The sequence below is a fragment of the Pangasianodon hypophthalmus genome, chromosome 27, assembly GCF_027358585.1.
Source record: "Pangasianodon hypophthalmus isolate fPanHyp1 chromosome 27, fPanHyp1.pri, whole genome shotgun sequence".
NCBI classification, from domain to species: domain Eukaryota; kingdom Metazoa; phylum Chordata; class Actinopteri; order Siluriformes; family Pangasiidae; genus Pangasianodon; species Pangasianodon hypophthalmus.
In genome coordinates this window covers 12,329,846-12,351,162 of record NC_069736.1, presented here as the reverse complement: position 1 = coordinate 12,351,162, position 21,317 = coordinate 12,329,846, and the positions used below count along the sequence as shown (strand labels likewise).

At 38.1% G+C, this 21,317-nt stretch overlaps 1 protein-coding gene across 1 annotated transcript; it reads left to right on the top strand.

Annotated features, from left to right (window-relative positions):
- Positions 1-56: 56 nt before the first annotated feature.
- LOC113531392 (gamma-crystallin M2) lies at positions 57-1,004 on the top strand. The gene is made up of 3 exons (XM_026922128.3): positions 57-117; positions 204-452; positions 660-1,004. Exons 1-3 carry the CDS (start codon positions 106-108, stop codon positions 942-944), a joined length of 546 nt encoding a protein of 181 aa, XP_026777929.1. The 5' UTR covers positions 57-105; the 3' UTR covers positions 945-1,004.
- The last annotated feature ends 20,313 nt before the right edge of the window (positions 1,005-21,317 follow it).

Sequence of the window (21,317 nt, the reverse complement as noted above, 5' to 3'; positions counted from 1 at the left end):
GTCCTAAATTGTTTGGGTCTGACCAGGTATAAATGCAAGAGTTAAACCAGGCAGGACATCAGTTCAGCCAGTCAGGCACTGACAAGCAAAAACTGACAAGTCAAAATGATGGGCAAGGTACACATCTGCAAAAGAAGAAGATAATTTTATTCATCAACTAAAACTCATTTTTTAAAAATGTATTGTTTTTCTTCTCAAAACAGATCATCTTCTACGAGGACAGGAACTTTGGAGGCCGCTCCTATGAGTGTAGCGGTGACTGTTCCGATATGTACTATTACATGAGCCGCTGCTACTCCTGCAGGGTTCAGAGTGGATGCTGGATGGTCTATGATCGTCCCTACTTCATGGGCAACCAGTATTTCTTGAGAAAGGGCGAGTACGCTGATTACATGGGCATGTGGGGCTGGGGCATGAACAACTGGATCAGGTCTTGCCGCATGATCCCTATGGTATGATCATTAACTGTGCAATGTTTTGAATCTCAAGACCAGAAACCACTGCACAGTTTCATGCTTTTCTTGCTCTAACACATTTTGACTTGATAATTAGCTGACCAATTACATCTGTTTTTTTTAGAGGAAAGACAACAAAGTTCTATGTGCTCAGGGATTTTAGTTTGCCTGAAAGTGATGGTATTGCTTTCTGTTCCCAAACAGTACAAGGGAGCTTACAGAATGAGGGCGTACGAGAGGGAGAACTTCATGGGCCAGATGATGGAGATCACTGATGACTGTGACTCCTTCATGGACCGCTACCACTGGTACAATGGCTGCACGTCTTGTCATGTGATGGACGGCCACTGGCTCATGTACGAGCACCCCCACTACAGAGGCAAGATGTGGTACTTCAGGCCTGGAGAGTACAGGAGCTTCAGGGAAATGATGAGAATGGGCGGCATGAGGTTCATGAGCATGAGGCGCATCAGGGACTCGTGGTATTAAAAGCCATGACGCTGACATTGAAATAAGGCAATTTTAAAATAAACCATTTTTAAAAATAAATTAACTGCAACTTTTCACTTCTTTCTAAACTTGTGTCAGATAATAACACCGAATGTAGAAGATATCAAATTGTAAAAGATATGTTGGGGTACAAATATATTCAATTCAATTCAATTTTATTTGTATAGCACTTTTAACAATGGACATTGTCACAAAACAGCTTTACAGAAATATATAAATTCAGAATATAAAATTTTAATTTATGAATTTTTCCCAATGAGCAAACCAGATGTGATGATGGCAAGGAAAAACTCCCGGAGACAATATGAGGAAGAAACCTTGAGAGGAACCAGACTCAAAAGGGAACCCATCCTCATCTGGGTGACACCAGAGAGTGCGATTCTAAATAATTCCCTTCCCATAACTATATACTATATGGTCAAAAAGTGCAATTGTGTAACCATGAAAGTTCATTATAGTTTTCACATGAAGTCTATTTTGTTGAAGTTATCAAACTGTTCACTGATGGAGACTTGAGTGCAAACTGTTTGTGGGAATTGCAGTCCTAAAGCTATCAAAGCAACTGTAGTACTAAGCCATCGTAGCAAAACTGTTCATATCAATTGAAATCCAAAGCCATCTTGATGGTTTCTAAGTGGTACCATCCACAGTAATCTCATGTAACTTTAGGCTGTCCGTGTGGCACCATCCTCACAGGAGCGAGAGGTGGTGTTATGAGAAATCCAAGTGATGAGAAATCCAACCAGAAGTATGACATTAGGATTGATCAGGCAGGTCTGGAGAGCAGAAGGGGTCAGGATCATATATATATGTGATCAGCAGGATATATGACACCATAGGGCACCATGCACAAACACACACCTTCATACACTCATTCACACCGAAGGGGAATTTAGCATAGCCGATACAGAAACTGGCATGTTTTTGGTATGTGGGAGGAAACCAGAGAACCTGGAGGAACCCCACAAGGACATGGGAAGAACATGCACAGAAAGTAACCAGAGCTCAGGAATGAACCGGAAAACCTGGAGCTGTGAGATGACAATGTTGCCCACTGCACCATCATGCCACAAAGAATCATAATATGATGATCTTTAGAATTTAGTTATTGGTCAGATATGTTTCCTCCTGGAATCTTGTAAAAAAAAATAGTGATATACTGTATCTTTCTATTATTCTTATTCTTTCTAATTATTGATATTATTTTTCGAAGATATTGATCTTGTACTGCATTTACTCAGCTCGATTTAAAGTAGCGCTGAGCGGAACCCAAAGTAACTTTGCTCAGCTTGACTGAACGGGAGCCTACGTCTGAAGTTTGATAACCCTTAAACACTTATAAGAGCAAATAGTCATTACTTTCACATTACATTTATGTAACCATGATCCTCTATGATTCTGTTCATTCATTTGTTGAATTCTCAAATCTGATTGGTCAGAAAGTGTTGATTAATTTTCTACAACAACATGCACTTAAAGCAGGTTTACATTAATACACTCATTTTAATACATTATTCAACTCATTCATTAATGGATTTTTAAAAAATGTGTGGTTAATTAACAAAGAAAATGGCTTCTTGTTTAATAAACATTTATGGAAGGAGTCTCCAATGTCAATGCTTTGTAACAGTCATTGTACTTATTATAATATAGCATTGTAATGTGCTATATGTCCTATAACAGCACCCCTCATGTTTTATTCCTTACTTAATTTTAGTATGACAGTTGCTAGGTTTAGATATACAGTCCCCTCAGAAAGTATTGGAACGGCAAGGCCAATTCTTTTGTTTTTGCTATACACACACAGATGAAAATGACATGATAGATCAGAATTTCAGCTTTCATTTCCTGATATTTACATCTAGATATATTTTACAACTTAAAACATGACACGTTTTGTTTGAACCCACCCATTTTTTTCATATATCCAAAATATTGGAACATGTGACCGACAGGTGTTTCTTGTTGCCCAGGTGTGCCCTGTTAGATTGACTGTTTAAAGAATTAATAGCTCTGAATGTCTACTCTTGGTTTGAGCCCTAGGTTTTGCCTGTGAAGACTGCAGTTGTTGTTAAAAAGGATAAACCAACATGAAGACCAGAGAGCTGACTATAGGAGAAAAGCAAGCCATTTTGAAGCTGAGAAGAGAGAGAAAATCTATGAGAGCCAGTGCACAAGCATTGGGCATAGCCAGTGCAACAATTTGGAATGTCCTGAAAAAGAAAGAAACCACTGGTGTACTAACAACCAGACATGAAACAGGTCAGCCATGGAGAACAACAGCAACTGATGACAGAAACATTGTGAGAGCTGTGAAGAAAAACCCAAAAACAATAGTTCGTGACATCACCAACAACCTCCACAGGGCAGGGGTGACGGTATCACAATCCACCATTTGAAGAAGTCTTCAAGTGCAGAAATACAGAGGTCATACCCCAAGATGCAAACCACTCATGAGCAGTAAGGATCAGAAGGGGAGATTGGAATTTGCAAAGAAATACAGAGATGAGCCCCAAAAGTTCTGGAACCAAGATTAACCTCTACCAAAGTGATAGGAGCTCACTGGTCAACCATGGTGGAGGTAGTGTCATGGCTTAGGCTTGCATGGCTGCTTCTGGAACAGGCTCACTAATCTTTATTGATGATGTAACTCATGATAGCAGCAGAATGAATCCAGAAGTCTACAGAAACATCCTGTCTGCCAATGTACGGAGACACGCATCCAATCTAATTGGGAGGAACTTCATCATGCATCAAGACAATGATCCAAAACACACTGCCAACACAACAAAGGACTTCATCAGTGGAAACAGTGGAAGGTTTTAGACTGGCCAAGTCAATCACTAGACCTTAACCCAATTGAGCATTTCTCCTCCTGAAGAGGAGACTGAAGGGAAAAACCTTCCAAAACAAACAACAACTGAAACAAGCTCTGGTACAACCCTGGAAAAGCATCACAAAAGAAATATGCAACAGTTTGGTGATGTCAATGGGTCACCAACTTGATGCAGTTATTGCAAGCAAGGGATATGCAACCAAATATTACGTGTTATTTACTTATTTATCTGTTACATTACTTTTGCTCACCTAAAAATTGGGTGGTCTGCCACAAAATGTGCCATGTTCTGAGTTGTTTAACACATCTAGATGTAAATATCAGGAAATGAAAGCTGAAATGCTGATGTATCATCTCATATTCATCTTTTAATCTCAAACCCAAATTTATTCAGTGTATAGCAAAAACAAAAGAATTGGCCTTGCCGTTCCAGTACTTTTGGAGGGGACTGTAATTATAATGATCAATATTTATTCTTATGTTTAAAATACTTATAACTTTAATGTATCTGAATATGTGGTGATTAGTCAGTAAAACATTATTTTGTTCATTTAGCATTACATTGTGCTGCTCCAGCTGGACCTATACAGCATAAGACCAAATCAATATCGATGTGATTAGTGACCGGGATTAGTGGTGGGAAGTGTGCAATGGAGATTATTTAAGGCTGGATAGTGGGAGTTGCAGAGACTCTGGGGGTGATCTGGGATAAAGGGCGTTGATTTGGGATCCAATAGGGTGTGTGCCTCAGGGCCTCTGTGTTGGAAATCTCCTTTGAGGAGGATGTGCATGGCTGCCACCTTCTGCCATTGTGCTGTTAATAAGGCAGGTCAAAGGTCAGCCTTAACCTCTTCTTTACTCCACTGCCCACTGATCTGCCCTGTCAATTGTCTATTAAACCCCTGATGGGAGGCAAAAGCTCCATGCATTTGTGTGTTTGGGTGACTTATGTGTATGCAAATGCTGTTAACATGCTGTCTTTGATTCAGCACACACACACACACACACACACACACACACACTGTGAGCTCACATCTTCTGCCACTCACCACTGCCCTCCAATGGTTCTTGACTAAATGAGGGGCAAATGTGCTTCTACTTTTACAACTGTAAGTATTATTACTGGACATTCATGAATGTATGAAATTAAATGACATGAAAATGAAGACAGATGTGTCGAGAGAATACCAAGTTGAGAGAATTGAGTGGCTTTTTGATCAAGTAACCAAAGCAGAATGGAATAAAATTGAGTTAGTGAAAGGTGAGTGCAGACAGTGACCCCATTACTGATCCTACCTCATATACAAAAGCCTGTGTTTGCACGTGTGTAATCATGATGTATCTACATTGATTAAATCAGTCTAGCTCTGTCTTTATGACAAATTAAAGGAAAAAACTGAGTAAATGAGTGCAAAATGACATCTGACATTTGGATCTATGTGAAAGATGTCAGTAAATAGGGTGTGAGAATGTGTTCAGAAGCATAAATTCAATGACTAATGCTAGTGAATTAGTGTGATATGTAAGGAAAAACCCAGGTGTGATCAAACTGTTAGCAAGAATAGTCCATCAGCAGCTACACAGAAGGGCTGTAGTGCATAAACCCCCTCATTACAAAGATAAATGCAGCTTTTAAGAGTTTAGTGCTACAGAAAACCAAAGGCACTGGTTTAGAGAGATGTGAAAAAGGTCATCTGATCAGGTGAGTCATCCTTCGCTATATTTTCAGCAAATGGATGTGTGGCATTTGCAAAGAGAACAGTACAGGACTGTACTGGACCCCTACAGTGAAGGGGGTCCGGTATACTGTTATACTGTGAGGGCATTTTGCTGCCATACTTTGGCCTCACTTGCCCCCATAAAGGGAAGAGTCACTACAAATCAATATAAAGCTCTTCTGACTGAGCATCTTTATCCTATGATGAAACACTTCTATCCTGATGGGAGTGGTCTCGTCCAGGATGACTCCGCCCCTGTCCACACAGCACAAGGCCTCACTGAACAGTTTCATGAGTATTAAAAATAAGATATAAATCATATTCTATGGATTTCACAATCACAAATGAGGGAATATCGTTTGGAAGAATGGTGTATGGTACACATTCAGAGACTTGTATAATCTATCCCAGAGTACTCTGAAGCTCTTCTGGTGGCTTGCAGCGATGTGACCCAACACCTAACACACAGGGTATGTACAAAGGAGAGAAATACAGACAGCCGTATGCAACATAATGGCTATGGACACAACCCCAATGTCCCACAACTGTGCAAGAGCTTTTTTTTTTGTTTAGACAAGAAGAAAGCAGCACTGTCTGTAATGGAATGACCTGCCATGTCACCTGACCTTAAATGCAATCATGCTAGTCTGGAACTGCACTTTCACTGAAGCGTTTGATAGAGGTGTCCACCCAAGTTGCCTGCAAATCCCCACAGGAAGCATGGAGCATCTATAAGTAATTCTGGGGAAACCAGATTGTGTGTATGAAGAAAGTGCATGCAGCAGTGCAGTTATAGCTGGTACTGGAGACATTCTTTGAACATATTGTCTATATTGTTTTTTTTTAATTGTTATTTAGTTGTTATCACATATACTTACATGTGATACATGTGTTTCCCTCAAAATAAACTTAATAACTTAAAGTTATTGCAAACCTAAAAAAATGAATTTACTAAAAACATTATGAACAGCTACACTTCCACAAACTTGTACCATATAATCTGCCAATATACCAATAATATAGCCAGTGCTTCCATGCTAGCTCTAAAGACCTCATTTGGATATAGAATTTAAAAAGGCTTGTTATGCATATTTCAATGGCTTGTGCCAGTTAAGTTTGTTTAACTTTATTCATCTCATGGACATATACAGTTCCTCAGCCTCAGCTACATCAGTCAAGTTCATAACCGATCTCAAACCAGATGCTGTGTGGAGCTAATGTGTGTCTTGCTGTCTATCAGATTCACTTTAGTTTTGGGGTTTATTACATTTCAGAAAGATCGGAAATATTTGCTGAAACAGAATCTACTACAAAGCTGCGACACAGTGCTGCTGCCAGTCAAAATGGGGTCCTTTATGCAGCATTTCATTATAATGCCGTATGATTTTCTGGGATACTTTTCCTTTAATGATGAAGAGCAACAGCAACAACAACAACAAAAAAAACATACAATGAACATACATGACAACTTTTTTTTTTTTAAATTAATTAAATTAAATTTTTTGGAGACCCCAGCAGAGATAAGCTGCCCTATGCACAGTGCAAGGTCTGCATGGACGATATGGGAGGCACGTCTATAAATACAAACGTATTTCTTTTGTGACTTTCGTGCTAATTTGTATAGAAATATGGTAGAAGTTTGATTTTGCTTTACAGCTAGGGAAGGAAGCTTTAGAGCTAGGTCAGGCTATTGGAACCAACCAACCAATCAACCAAACAAACAAACAACAAACAAACAAAAACAAATAGTGTGCCTCCAATTCATATCTGTATTTGTATCGGATTAGAACGCATTATCTGTTCATGTGTACTGTGTGTGTGTGTATATGTGTGTGTGTGTGTGTGTGTGTGTGTGCACACGCAGTGTGAGCCTATGTATAAATATAAATGCTCATAACTGTAATGTGCTTAAATAATTGTGCATGTTTATGATGAACGAACATGGAGGTCAGTGTGTCGTGGGATAACAGTCTCTGCTGTTATAAGGTGGGTGGTCTCTTTTAGTGCAGCGACCCCACACAGAACATGCTCAACAGAACGTTGGCCCTTAACACCATTAGATTGTGCTAGACAGCTGAAATAAATCTTTAACCCAAAAGCTACTGGCATTAAAGTCAGCCCCTTGACTTTCTTACTCTTTTGCTCTGCTTTGGGAGTCACAAGGGATTGAGCTGAGCTAATCAAGACCTAAGTTCAAGTTAAGTGCATAATGCTAAACTACGAATCAGGGCAGCAGACAAACTTTCGTCTGGACCCCATGACCCAATCAGGATTGGGTTTCCTGCTAAATTGGGTGGTGTGTTTTGATAGTGGATAAGATTGCTCTTTTCTGGGTTTGTTTAAAAAAACACACACATTCATCCATCGTCTGTGAAACTAGCACTAGCTGCGCAGGGGTGCAAGGGAAAATAAACCAAGTGGCAAAAAAGAGACAGAGAGAGAGAAAGAGAGCGAGAGAGAGAGAGAGAGAGAGAGTGCAATGAAAAAAAAGCCGGAAGATAAGCATTAAACAAGGTAGGGTGAAAAGAATGTGCAATCATTTTTCATAGCCTTTGACATGTTCCTGTAGGACAGGGAAGGAAGCTTCTTTGCTTTTTTACCCACTACACTTCCTCTCAATTACGTTCACAAAACTTCAGACAAATAGGCATGGGTGGAAAGAGTACGGAAAAATCATACTCAAGTAAAAGTAATGCTACTTCTCAAAGAATGTGCTGTGAGTAGAGTAAAGTGCTCATCCTAACAACTACTTATGAGTAAAAGAATAACTTAAATTATTCTTTTAAGAATCTTCTTGTAACACCTGCTAACCTGCTTAACCTACTATATTAAACTGAAACTTACCCCTATAATAACTACACCACAACAAAGAGCTCCATCAAAATGATCAAGTGGGTCTCATCTCCAATGACGAAACTACCTATAGAAGTGAAGTAGACCATCATACAGCATAGTGGGCCCATAACAACTTTGAACTTAATGATGCCAAGACATCCATACAGTCTTTACAACCATGATGAACAGAAAAGCATCACAGAACACACAGAACCTTGAGGTGGATGGGCTACAGCAGCAGGAGACCACACTGGGTTGTACTCCAGGAGTCTGAGGCTATCAGGGGGAACAGACTCACCCAAAAAAAAAAAAAAAAAACTGTCCAGTTTCGATGAGCCTGTAACTGGCTGATTAGATTGGCTGAGTAGAACGTGCAGTTAATGCCTAATAAAGTGGACAGAGAGTATAAATCCCAAATCGTGTTGGTGTGAGCTGTAGTGTTTACTTGTTTACCGATAAAAGCTTTTTTTAGGATCAGCAAGACAAATGGGAGCTAAGCACAAATGCAACGTTTCATAAATTTAATTAGGCATTTGCACAGCTTTCGATTCACACATCTGTATCAAGTAGTTCATGACTGAAAGTGCAAATCTCAAAATACTTTTTTAACTACCATTTCATAAATGTTCGAAAAAAAAGCCAAGGTGTGAAAGCCAAGTTATAAAGGGAGATGAGAATTTTTCACAACCGCTGTATGCAGTGACACTCAGAAGGAAAAGCGCAGAGAGAGAGAGATAGAGAGAGAGATAGAGAGAGAGAGAGAGAGAACAAGGCTGGCTTAAGCTTCTTGTTAGAGAGCAGTCAGTGTGAAATACTAATATGAGCATTAGTAAGACTTGGCTGCCTCTTAAGCCTAAGCTTTGGGTATTAACTGTTCTGTTGGTTGTTTACCTATCGCCCTCCTCTCCTTCAAATGCCAGGACAGACTGTGCAAGATTTTCTTAATGTTTCCCAATGGCACCAGAGCACTGCAGAAATGCGTGTGTGTATTTGTGTTTGTTTGTGTGTGTGTGTGTGTGTTTAAATCTCTGAATGCTCTCAGAGCACTGCTACAATAGGATCATAAAAAAACTCAAGGAACAATTACAGATGCACTAGTCGCAAATTGTAAAATGTAAACAGAACATATTAACAGATAAGAAAGCTATCCATATTACCTCAAGCTCACTTTGAAGAATGGTTCTGTTTATGCAACCTGGTTTTCTGCACGAGCCCATATCATGCTAACTGATGATATAAGCACAACACATTAACTTTCTTTAATCACTGGTCCATCGTTAGAGGATCTACGTAGTATAATCAGCTATGGAGAACATGTTAATTTTTTTTATTTTAAAAGATCACTGTAATCGCATAGTCTAAACTTGGCCTTAACAGACACAAGCAAATATTGAGCCAGTACAGATGTGAAAAAAAAAAAAAAAAAAAAACCTTAATTATGAGAGGAAATATGAAGATTGTCCATATGTTAATATACCAAGTTTAGCATCATGGCCAAAAAATAAATAAATAAATAAATATATGTATATATATATATATATATATATATATATATATATATTGGGGTATTTATATTTTTTATAATTATTTTTTATAATTATAAAAATTATTAATTTTTTTTTTTTAAATTTAGAATTATTTATAATTATTTATGCAGTGCCTCCAGAAAGTATTCATCTCATGTTTGTTCTTCTTTTTGCTGCATTTTAACATTAAATGTAAGTATATAAGAATAGGATTTTTTTTGCTCTCTACATTAAAAAAAATATTTAGATATCTCCTGAATTATTTAAAAATAATTTTAAAACTATAAAAACTCTAAAAATAATTGGTAAGCTGGATAGCATTCTCCTTCCTTTCTTTTAACAGACTAAATAAGGACTAATAAGGACTCACTAAATATGTTGAACAGGGTACAACCCATGCAAAATTCCAAATCCACCTGTGTCCAGTTGTATGATTATACAATAACTACTACTGAATTTGGGAGGTCTCACAGCTCAGAAGACTCAGATCAAGGGAGCAAGGAACTACCTGTGAAGCTTCGAGATGAAGTTAGTTAGCAGGAAAAAAAATTGCTGGAGAAGGTTACACAAAGATCAGCAAAGCTTTGAACCTTCCTTGGAGCATTGTGAAATCCATCAATACTATGTGGAAAAATATGGCACAATCCATACACTATTAAGATCTGGCCGTCCTTCTAAACTGAGCGCATGGGCAAGAAGTGCAATCGGCAGAGAAGTCTCTACAATCTACAACACTGAAGGTGTTAGAGAGCTGAAATAGGAAAACCTGTGCAGACCACAACAATATCATCAGCTCTTCACAGATCCGGCCTCTATGGGAGAATGGCCAGAAAGCCACTGCTGAGAAAGGCTACCATAAAAGCATGCCTGTAGTTTGCTAGAAGGCATGTGACAAAACCTGAGAGCTTTTGGAAAAAGATTTAGTGTTAGTGCGACACAGACGAAAAACAGCCCAACACCCAGGTAACATGGCATCAAGGACGGTGGTGGTAGCATCACGCTCTGGGGTTGCTGGAGGAACTGGAAAGCTTGTTGCCATTATGGATGGAGCCAAATACAAGCAAATTCTTAAGGAGAACCTGTTCCAGTCAGCCAGAAATCAGTGACCCAAAAACTAGAAAGGAATAGCTTGACAAAAGGAAGGTTTGTGTTTTCAAATGGCTGAGCTGAAGCCCAGGCTTAAATCCAATTGAAAATCTGTGGCATGACCTGAAAATTGCTGTCCATCAACATTATTTATCTTATTTGGGAGAAGTTGGAGAAAATCTGCTTTGAGGAATAGGAGAAAATGCCAAAAATCTAAATGTGGAAAGCTCAAACCTGTAATTGCTGCAAAAAGGCCATGCACTAAGTATTGACTCTGGGGGGATGAATTCTCACAATTAAGCAGCGTTTAGATTTAAAAAAATAAATAAATAAAAATAATCATTCTAAGGACATCTTAATAATGTTGAAGCACAGCAAAAAAGAGAAATCATCACTGGGGTGAATAGTTTCTGGAGGCACTGAACTTGTTACCAAAGTACTTGTTACAAATGTTGAAAGTCTCATATTTCTCATCCAGCCAATGCTATATATCAATCAAAGTTTATCGTCTAATCAAGTATATCAGTGTAGAAAGAATCGATCAAGAATGTTCCAATTCCTCATCTGGAGTGACCTTCGCATCCTACACAATGCAGTTAGCGATATATCTGTACGTATGCTTCATAATGTGGATCTATTCTTTGAAAAATTTGATATTTGAAAAATAGTTAAATGTTATAGTTATAGTTGAACTCATTTAATAACGATCTCATTTAACTATCTGAAAAAGCAATCCTTTAAAACACAACATCAGAAGACACGTCTAGCAGAAGAAAGTCGAGGCAACTGTTACAATCATGAAGATTAAAATTGGAAGATTATACAACAAGGCCAGTCACCATGACTTTCTATTTACTACTAAATGTCCTGGATGATGAAAACCTTCAGGGTTCCGATAAGCTATCTTTTTTTTTTTTTTTTTTTTGCAGGTGTGAAAGTGAACTTCTCACGGAAGTTGTGTCCTCCAGAGTTGTTTTTGGAATTCAAAGAATTGTTACCTGATAATGACTGAAGAGAACATTCCTTAAGCTAGTCTGTTATCAGGAAGTCTGAGGATCCCTAATGACTAACTTTACATCCTGTTCTTAGCTGAAGCTTCCTTCATGATTTGCAAGTGGTGGTTTTCATTGTGTCTCTTTCCTTCTTTTTCATTTCATGATCAAGTGGAGTCAGTTCCAAACAACATTCTGGCACACATCTTTCCAAAATTCTTTCGGGATATCTGAACTTGTGTGGTCACAAACAATGTAAATTGCATAATGAAATGAAAAACATCTTCCAAATTGTTTTTTTTTTTTTTTTAACTTCATAGAGTCTAATGATTAAAGGATTAAACCTACAACAACTGTCAGCTGTCATACACAACAATCTGCCCTTCCACCTTAGACGAGTGAATTTATTTCATAGATGTGTACATGATTTGTTAAAACTTATGATTTTTAAAGAAATATTTTAGATTGATAGATTGGGGAGAAAACAATGAACATTGCTCATCACTAGTGACTTCCTGTTTTACAAGCTGTACAAATGACTGCAACAAAATTTGCATCTCCCTATGCTTTTTATATATTAAAAATGAAAATGTTTATTTACAACAACAACAACAACAACAGCAACAACAGTTCCAAGATGTTAAAAATGAAATGAAGACAGATCCAGCAACAGAACAAGGCATAAGGTTCAATCAACAGAAAAATATTCTCAAAGGAATGTTGCGATGACCTTCTCACTCTCTAGAAGGCAGTTTATAAGATCTGCCAATTATAACAAATATGTCAAGTGGAACAGGCAAAGACTGGCCAAGCAATCTGGCAGAATTATAATAACTATATGAGGAAGAACGTGCAGAGGGACGAATATTGCAGCTAGGAACCAAAGATTTTTTTCACCATGTGAAAGAATCTGGAAGCACTTACAAAGATGGGGAAAGATCCAAACATTTGAACTGATATCATTTTGTACACACACAAATATGTTATGTTATATGTATATATATATATATATATATATATATATATATATATATATATATATATATATATATATATATATATATATTCATTATGAAAACTTTTTAGATTTCCAAACATTAGTTTTCCAGCACAAAATTAAATGTTACAGAAAAATGTGTGTATGTCAGTAAAGAAAGCAGCATGTTACATAAGAGACACTTTTCAGACAAAAAACATAATGAAGGCTGCTGGGCTTTTCTGCAAAAATAAGAAGCAAGTGCGACAGTCAAAGTGTCCAGAAGAGCTGTGGCTGCTTCTGCAAGATGCTCAGTAACACTTACAGCTCATTTCCTTATAAAACTGCACACATTGTACCTGATACTACTATTTTTTTTAAAAGTGCATGATCGTCACACCAAAAATTGACTTTGTTTCATTAATTACTGTTTACTGCTCTTTATAGTATTGTTTTTAATGTAGAAACATTTAATTTCATTATTTTTGAAGGCATCTTTGCTCTATGGCATTTCTTTGCATGGGCCTAAGACCTATATATATATATATATATATATATATATATATATATATATATATATATGTTGATATCTTATCACACACTATTTAACTATTTGGTACCTGTGATGATGAGAAAACCTATGGCACTAAATGTCTTGCTGCTAGAAGTTTTTATTATATTCATTTTGTCCTGAGGGTGTGCAAACTTTTGCTATATCTGATTATAGACCAAAAATAGATGTGGGTAAGTATACTAATTTAGACCATAGCACTGTTTTTCGATTCTGGCTGGTGGGAAGTTGAACAGAAACTCTGACAGTAGTTCCAGCTACAAAATTTTATATTAATGAACTTGTTTCTATAGCAACATCTTACACGAGGGCGTGTATGGTGGACGTTCCACATAAACTTTTCCACAGACTTTTTAAAAATGTGTGTAATTGTTGCTATGCTGAAAAACACATTAATATAGCATTTTTGGAATGAGTTTCAAGGGTCAGCACTTTTTGAACAGTCAGACGTAAAGCTGGAACTTTACAGCTTTAATTTCCTGACACAGGGAAGTCTTCGAGACAGAAAGCCTTATGGTTTCTCAGTAAAATGACATGCTGATTTTTTTTTTTGTCTTCAAGAGAGCGATAAAAAGAGAGGCTGAAGAGGGAATGGCTCCTATAATATAACTGATAATAGGCAATAGGACCATAGGACCCTTAATCATGACACCTAGGAAGGATTGTTTGGCTGACGTTCCACAATATTAAATGTAACTATAAACAAATAAAAATTATGATGTGTCCTTTCATAAAAAAAAATAGTTAGCTATAAAATTTCATGAAATTTTTGGCGTCTTAAATTTATGAATATGGATCGCAGTAGGAAAGCTTGTTACACACAAAAATGGTAAGGATGAGCTTTTATTATCGGGTTTTTGTTTTAATTTTTTTTTTTGCTAGATTGCTGATAGATGGCTTGGAAAACTATTAAACAAATAATTTCTTTTCTCGTTTAAAAACAGTATGTATGAACTGCGAATGCAAGTCAGCTGTACATGCTGTACTGCGCATCACATTGCACAATTTGAAATGGAATTGGCTGAATCTGACTTTTGATTGACTGAAAAAGACAGTTCAAAAGAACAGGCTCAGTCATTTAAGCTGAATTTCACATCAGTAGTAGGAATGTGATGGAAGAGGCTTGAATTTACACTCATCTATAGTAGTAGATTACTTCCCTTATCTCCATGCTAAGTGCAGAAGCACCATGACAGAAGTGCTTTTATTGAATTGATTTTGCTGCTTGGTTTTATAACAGTTAATGCTTAATCTCATCATGTATAAATGTGTAAAACTAACCTGCTCCTGGACCAGCAATGATATATAGTCTGCCTGATATGTCATTTATAAACTTGCACTTATGCAACACTTCAGATGGATCTCGCAACATAAGAACACTTCAAATTGTACTAAATTCTTGGCAGATGAACAGTGTGCCCTTAGGTGCGAGTGCGTGAGTGCGTGAGTGTGTACCTTGTGGGTGTTAAACCTCTTACCCTGTTTTCCCTCATCACATCAAAGAGCAAACGATGAACCCGAAAAAAGCATGACACATTTTTGACACGATGCCAAAACTATTCTGGTCTGGCCTGGGTGCAGATGACAAAAAGGATAAGAAAGGGGGAAAACAAGGGCGAAAGAAAGAAAGAAAGAACAGTAGACAAAAAGTGGTTAGCACTGTTGCCTTGCACCTCTGGGGTTGGGGGTTCGAATCCCACCTCTGCCCTGTGTGCACAGAGTTCCTCTGAGTACTCTGGTTTCCTCCCCTAGTCCAAAGATATGTGTTGTAGGCTGACTGGCATTCCCAAATTGTCCATAGTGTGCAAGTGTGTGTGTGATTGTGTGTGTGTGTGTGTGTGTGTGTGATTGTGCCCTGCGATGGGTTGGCACCCCGTCCAGGGTGTCCCCTGCCTTGTACCCCGAGTCCCCTGGGATAGGCTCCAGGCTCACCGTGACCATGTGTAGGATAAGCAGTGCAGAGAATGTCTGGAATGCACTCATACTATATTACATATAGTATGATATTACAGACCTTGATGTAAATTACTCTGTGTGAAATGTGTACAGTGAAGTCTACACTATCACTACCCTGAATACTTCAATTCGAGCTGTTAAAAAAAAAAAAAAAACCTGTATTCCCACTGGTTGTATAGACTACAAATGACAAGTTTGTCATCGTCATATCTTGCACTATAGATATAACGTGTATGGAAAAGGAGATATTAGTAACTCTTACAGACTACACCATGAAACTGCATGCAAGAGGTGGAAAATACTTGAGTAGTTGTAGTTCGTTCCTAGTAATATTTTTGGCATATTTATACTTTACTGGAGTATTATTGAATTTTGAATACTTTAACTGTTACGTAATTACAAGTCCAGGAAAAACAATTACTTTTTATTTTATTTAGACCTTAATGAAGGTCTTGCTAATGACTGTATTCTACACACCAAACAAATGGACTCAGTTTAGCATCCAGTCAAGTTCCTCAATGTAGAATTATGCCAATTCATGCTACACAGCTAACTCTACAGCTATTTATGTGTATTTGAAGATGAATAAGCCATGAAACTGCAGTGTGGAACCTGAGGATGAGCGCCCCATGGCCCTACCTCAGTAAAAGCAACGACTTGTATAAAATGAAGGTATGAACTCCATCTAATTTGAAAAAGCATCTTGATGTACGATGTAACTTGCTAACATTAACTGGCTACATTATCTAAGTTAGCCTTATGCGAGGATAGACTAGCATCGCTTCCAGTAGCTAATATAATTGGCTTGGCAGCCAGTCAAACTGCTAATGGTAGCTAGCTAATGGTTATTTATTCATTTATTAAATGATGTAGTGTTAAGTCATGCACGTGACATGCACGTGCAGTGTATAATTGAAGTTGTAAGTCGACATTGTGAGCTGATGAATAGGAAGAAATTTGTACAGTAATCCTATCATGAATCTTTTCATATCATTACCCCCCTGGCTCTTGAGACACTTCTCACATGTTCATCATCACATCTCTTTGCTTCTTTGTCCTTTGACAGAAGGCCTACATGGGTTCCATGGCAACTCTGCATTTGGGAATAAGTGGTGTGATGTCACTGCAGTGAATGAATAGCAATCGTGGCACCTTGTACTCAAGACTGAAACTGTTACCATGCTGATGGGGTTCATGAGTAATTTATGCTGCAGGTATGAATGAGAGGGATACGCTTCACAAACGAGAAGTGTCTGACTTCATTCATTATGTATCAAATGAAGACTCGGGCTGAAAAGGTACGTGGTACATAGAGATGAAATAAAAAGAAAAAAAAGTGAAATAAAAGGCAGAGGGGAAAAGTGAAGAGAGGAATTGTAGCAGACAAATCAAAGAAATGCACTGTGGGCTGAATGTAGATTTTAGTGTAGTGTGTGTGTGTATGTGTGTGTCTACTGCAAAGCTCCAAAAGAAAAAGTCATGCAATAAAAATGATAGGTGTGTGCCTAGAACATCCATTATACATACCAGTGTTTGAGAGAGAGAGAGAGAGAAAGAGAGAGAGAGAGAAGGAGAGAGAGATCTTTACTCTTGCTCTAATTGGTTTTCTGTTATTACCTCCATAGATCACTGACACAAACTTAGCCAGCATTAACTGTGACGACAAATTCTCAGGACTTGAGTAAAGCATGGGAAGTGCAAGAGAATGGAATGAAAAGAATATGTAGTGTATTAGAAGTTCTGCTGTGTTTATGCACTTAAAGCTACCCCACATATATATATATATATATATATATATATATATATATATGTATACACACACACACACACACACACACACACAATGAGGAAGCAATAAGTCATGTAATCATGCAACTGTGTTGCAGATTCTTCAATGGAGCTTTCTTCAAAATTAAACCTAAAATAAATATCATTCAGATTCATATTTATATAAAGCCCCGTAGTCATGACACCTCCTCTGATGCTTACTCTGTAATTGTTTATGAGACTTTACTGGATGGAGAGATATGAGCAAGAATAGAAATGTGATAAACACCTAAGATTAGCCAGACACAAATAAACAGAAACATATCTCAGTGGCCTGAAGCTGCACAGAGGTAGATGTATTCATATCCTGCTTATCTGGAGACAGATATTTTTTCTTTCATTATGAGAACTGTATCTGTTTGAGAGAAACTAACAGGAAGGAAGAGAGAAAGAGAAAGAGAGAGAGAGAGATAAGAAAGAGAAAGAGCAAGGGAGAGAGACAAACGAGGGCGAGCCACGGAGAGCAGATGAGAGCAAAAGAGAGTGAAACCTGATTTATGTTGTGTCAGAAGTATTTCTGAGAGATGCCCAGACTGAACTTTGGAAAGCCTGGAATGTTTATGGTTTTCCAGAACAGGAGGAGGTTTTAAACTATTTGTAGGCTGTCCATTAAAAGCTTTTTGTTGTCTGTTCAAACAAAATGGCTGCAGCGTTCGCTGTGGCCTCATCTGAGGAAGAATATAATAATTAATGAAAATTTGTTTATTTGACTCATCTCTGACATATTTGAGTAGGCAGAGTATGTTAAAATGTAGTATACAAAAGTACACAGAATTCACAAAACTGCTTCAGTGCAACATTTAAATATTCAACATTTCGAAACTGAAGTGAAAAGTTAATAAACAAACAACTTATTAGACTTTTTAAACTACCAAGCAACAATGAAGCACTGATTAAACATTAAAATACATTAGTTATATTATAAATATTGTCTAAACAAGGGGGCGTCCAAATGCAGACCCAGCAAAGTATTTCACTGTTTTGAACCAAGCACTTGAAAAATACTGTAGCAGAACCGATAAGTGTGTGAAAAGAAACTAGTCATAGTTCAGCTACAGTGGCTTCTGTAGAAGATCGTCTGTTGCAGCCAATCACATGCATTTATGCAAATTAATTAGCCGAAGGCAGCTTATCAAGAAAGTGAAGAGTGTTCACGGACTTCCATCCATCCATTCTCTGTACTGCTTATTCTACACAGGGTCACAGGGACTCAGGGCACAACACCCTGGACGGGGTGCCACTCCATCACAGGGCACAATCATACACACACACTATAGACAATTTAGAAATGCCAATCAGCCTACAACACATGTGTTTGGACTAGAGGAGGAAACCAGAGTACTTGGAGGAAACCCCCAAAGCACAGGGAGAACATGCAAACTCCATGCACCCAAGGCGGAGGCGGGATACGAACCCCCAGTCCAACCCGCGAGGCAACACTGCTAACCACTAAGCCACCATGACCCCCTGTTCATGGACTTACAAAGATTAAACCTCTCTTTTCTAATTAGTGAAGAAAACATGGCTGGATAGAGAAGTATGTGTTCAGTCTGCGCTTCAGGTTATAAAGAAATGTTTCATCTGTTTGAAGCACCAGTGCAAAACAACACACACACACACACACACAAACTAATCATTAAAGTTTAAGCATTAAAATGTTGTCTATTCAATCATGTTATTTGCTTAGGAATTTTATGTAGCTGGTTCTTCACGAATTTTTAGATGAACACCCATGCTCCAAACTCTTTACAAACTACTTGATTTAAAAAGGAACAAAGCTATCCACCACACCGGCCCTGACCAGGATAAAGCATTTACAGGACAGGAACAAATGATTGAATGAATCAACTAATAGATTCTCTACTTGTAGTGAAGGCCACACTTGATTATACAAAGGCAGAAGCCTGTGTGAATGTAAACATAAAAGAGGCTTGAAAGCAACAGAGAGGCTAACTTTTTGAACAGGGTCAGGGTGGAGACACTTGAGTTAATCCTAACTGAAGCGGTGAGGTAATTCTGTCAAACCAAACTCCCCACATCACTAAATCCAACTGAGGGTAATGCGTGTGTGTGTGTGTGTGTGTGTGTGTGTGTGCGCTCACAACACACACACACACACACACACACAGAAAACCTAAAAGTATGAGTCAGCCCTGCTAATGAAAAGCATTCCCACGATATGATGCTACCGCCACCATGCTTCACTGTAGAAATGGTATTCTCAGGATGATGAGGATTAGGGCTTTGTCCCAAAGTCTACTCCTACTTTAGGGGTATCACGGCAATGGGGGGATGAATATTTATGCACAGCTTACATTTTTTTACTTGTAAATAATTTTGCAAAGTATATTGATTTTCTTGCCCCACCCACCCCCTTTGATATTATTGGCTATTTTGTGTAAACACATGACACAATCCAAATGAAGTCCATTTCAGTTCTAGGTCATAAGTGGAAAGTTCAGTGGTGTGAATGCTTATACAAGGTACTGTATGCTGTGAAACCATTTCAGCTAATAATCTGACATCTCACTCTTTTGCACCAATTACAGAGCACAGAATCACCACAACTTACTCACTTAAAAACAAGAGACAAAATCAATATTTCCCGTTGCTTGTGCATCTGTGTCTATGGTGCGCAATAGATCATATGGACATGTGGAATTCTGCTTAGTTGCATTATGTCTATTGTTTAACAGAGTTTCTTAGATGTGCTGTATGGTTTCTGTACTGTCCGTGAGATCACAGGACCAGGATGTGATTTGAAAAACTGCAAATCATGAGGTCATTTGCAACATGGCCTCATGATTTGCAAATCTGCATGAGACGACGCATTAGCCAACGTGTATGAAAAGATACACCTCATGGTTAAGCCTAGGGCAAAGGTTGGGATTTTTATAGGTTGAACTTTTTATATGACTTCCTTTAATATGTATATCCACATACAGTATAACTGCTAAATATACACTTACTGTCAATTTATTAGGAACAGCTATACACCTGCTCATTCATGCAATTATCCTATCAGCCAATCATGTGGCAGCAGCGCAATGCATATATGCAGATATAGATAACATCAAACATCAGAATGTGATCTCAGTCATGTTGACCCTAGCATAATTGTTGGAAATCTCCGAACACACAACACATCAAACCTCGAGGCAGATGGACTACAATAGCTGAAGACCACACTGGGTTCGACTCCAAGCCAAGATCATGAATCCGGGGCTACCGTGATCACATGTTCACTGAAACTAGACGTGTTGAAAATGAGAAAAATGTCACCTGATCTTTTTCCAATCGTCAACTGGCCACTTCAGCTTTCGCTGAGCCTGTGCCCTCTGAGCCTCAGATTCCTGTTCTTGGCTGACAGGAGTAGAACTTGATGTGGTCTTCAAGGTTCAGTTCAGTACAGCAAAGCAATAAAGAAAAAATCAAGTTCTCTTGATTTTCAATCCATGAATCCTTTAACCAAAACAGGACTTTTCATGTCCCAATGCTACTTTCATGACCTTTCAAACCCTTAATTATTTTTGTTTGCAAACTAAGAGCTTTCAGTGACTTTCAGTACTCTTAGGCCCTCAGAGATCTGTGTGGAAGGGGAGAGAGAGGAAGGGGGTAAGGAAGGAGAAGTTAAAACGGACATCATACTTTTCTTTTTTTATGAGCGTGCGGTTGTTTGCCTGAAATTATGGTGTGTTGGCTACATAAATCATACCACCACAACTTTTGTAATGAAGAAACTACCGGGAATGGGAGGGGAAGCCATTTAATGTCAAGGATGCTGTAGCAGTGTGTGTGTGTGTGTGTGTGTGTGTCTAGTTGATTTATGGGCTCAATACTGAATGGTCCTTGGCAGTGTAATACATAAAGCCCTTATCTGTTGTTGTGTGTAGTGTAAGGTGCCTCTTATCTAAAAGTTTTCACAAAGAGCCAGTGAGTTTGGCCATTCTGCATTTCTACTGTTAAGAAAACAACAGAATCCTACTCCTACAGTAAATGAGAACATAAATTCTGGAACTGGAAAACAGA

What these genes read in the sequence shown, in the direction of transcription:
- LOC113531392 (XM_026922128.3), top strand. An exon ending in CTTGCCGCATGATCCCTATG is followed by an intron (nt 453 to 659) that starts GTATGATCATTA and finishes GTTCCCAAACAG; the next exon opens with TACAAGGGAGCTTACAGAAT.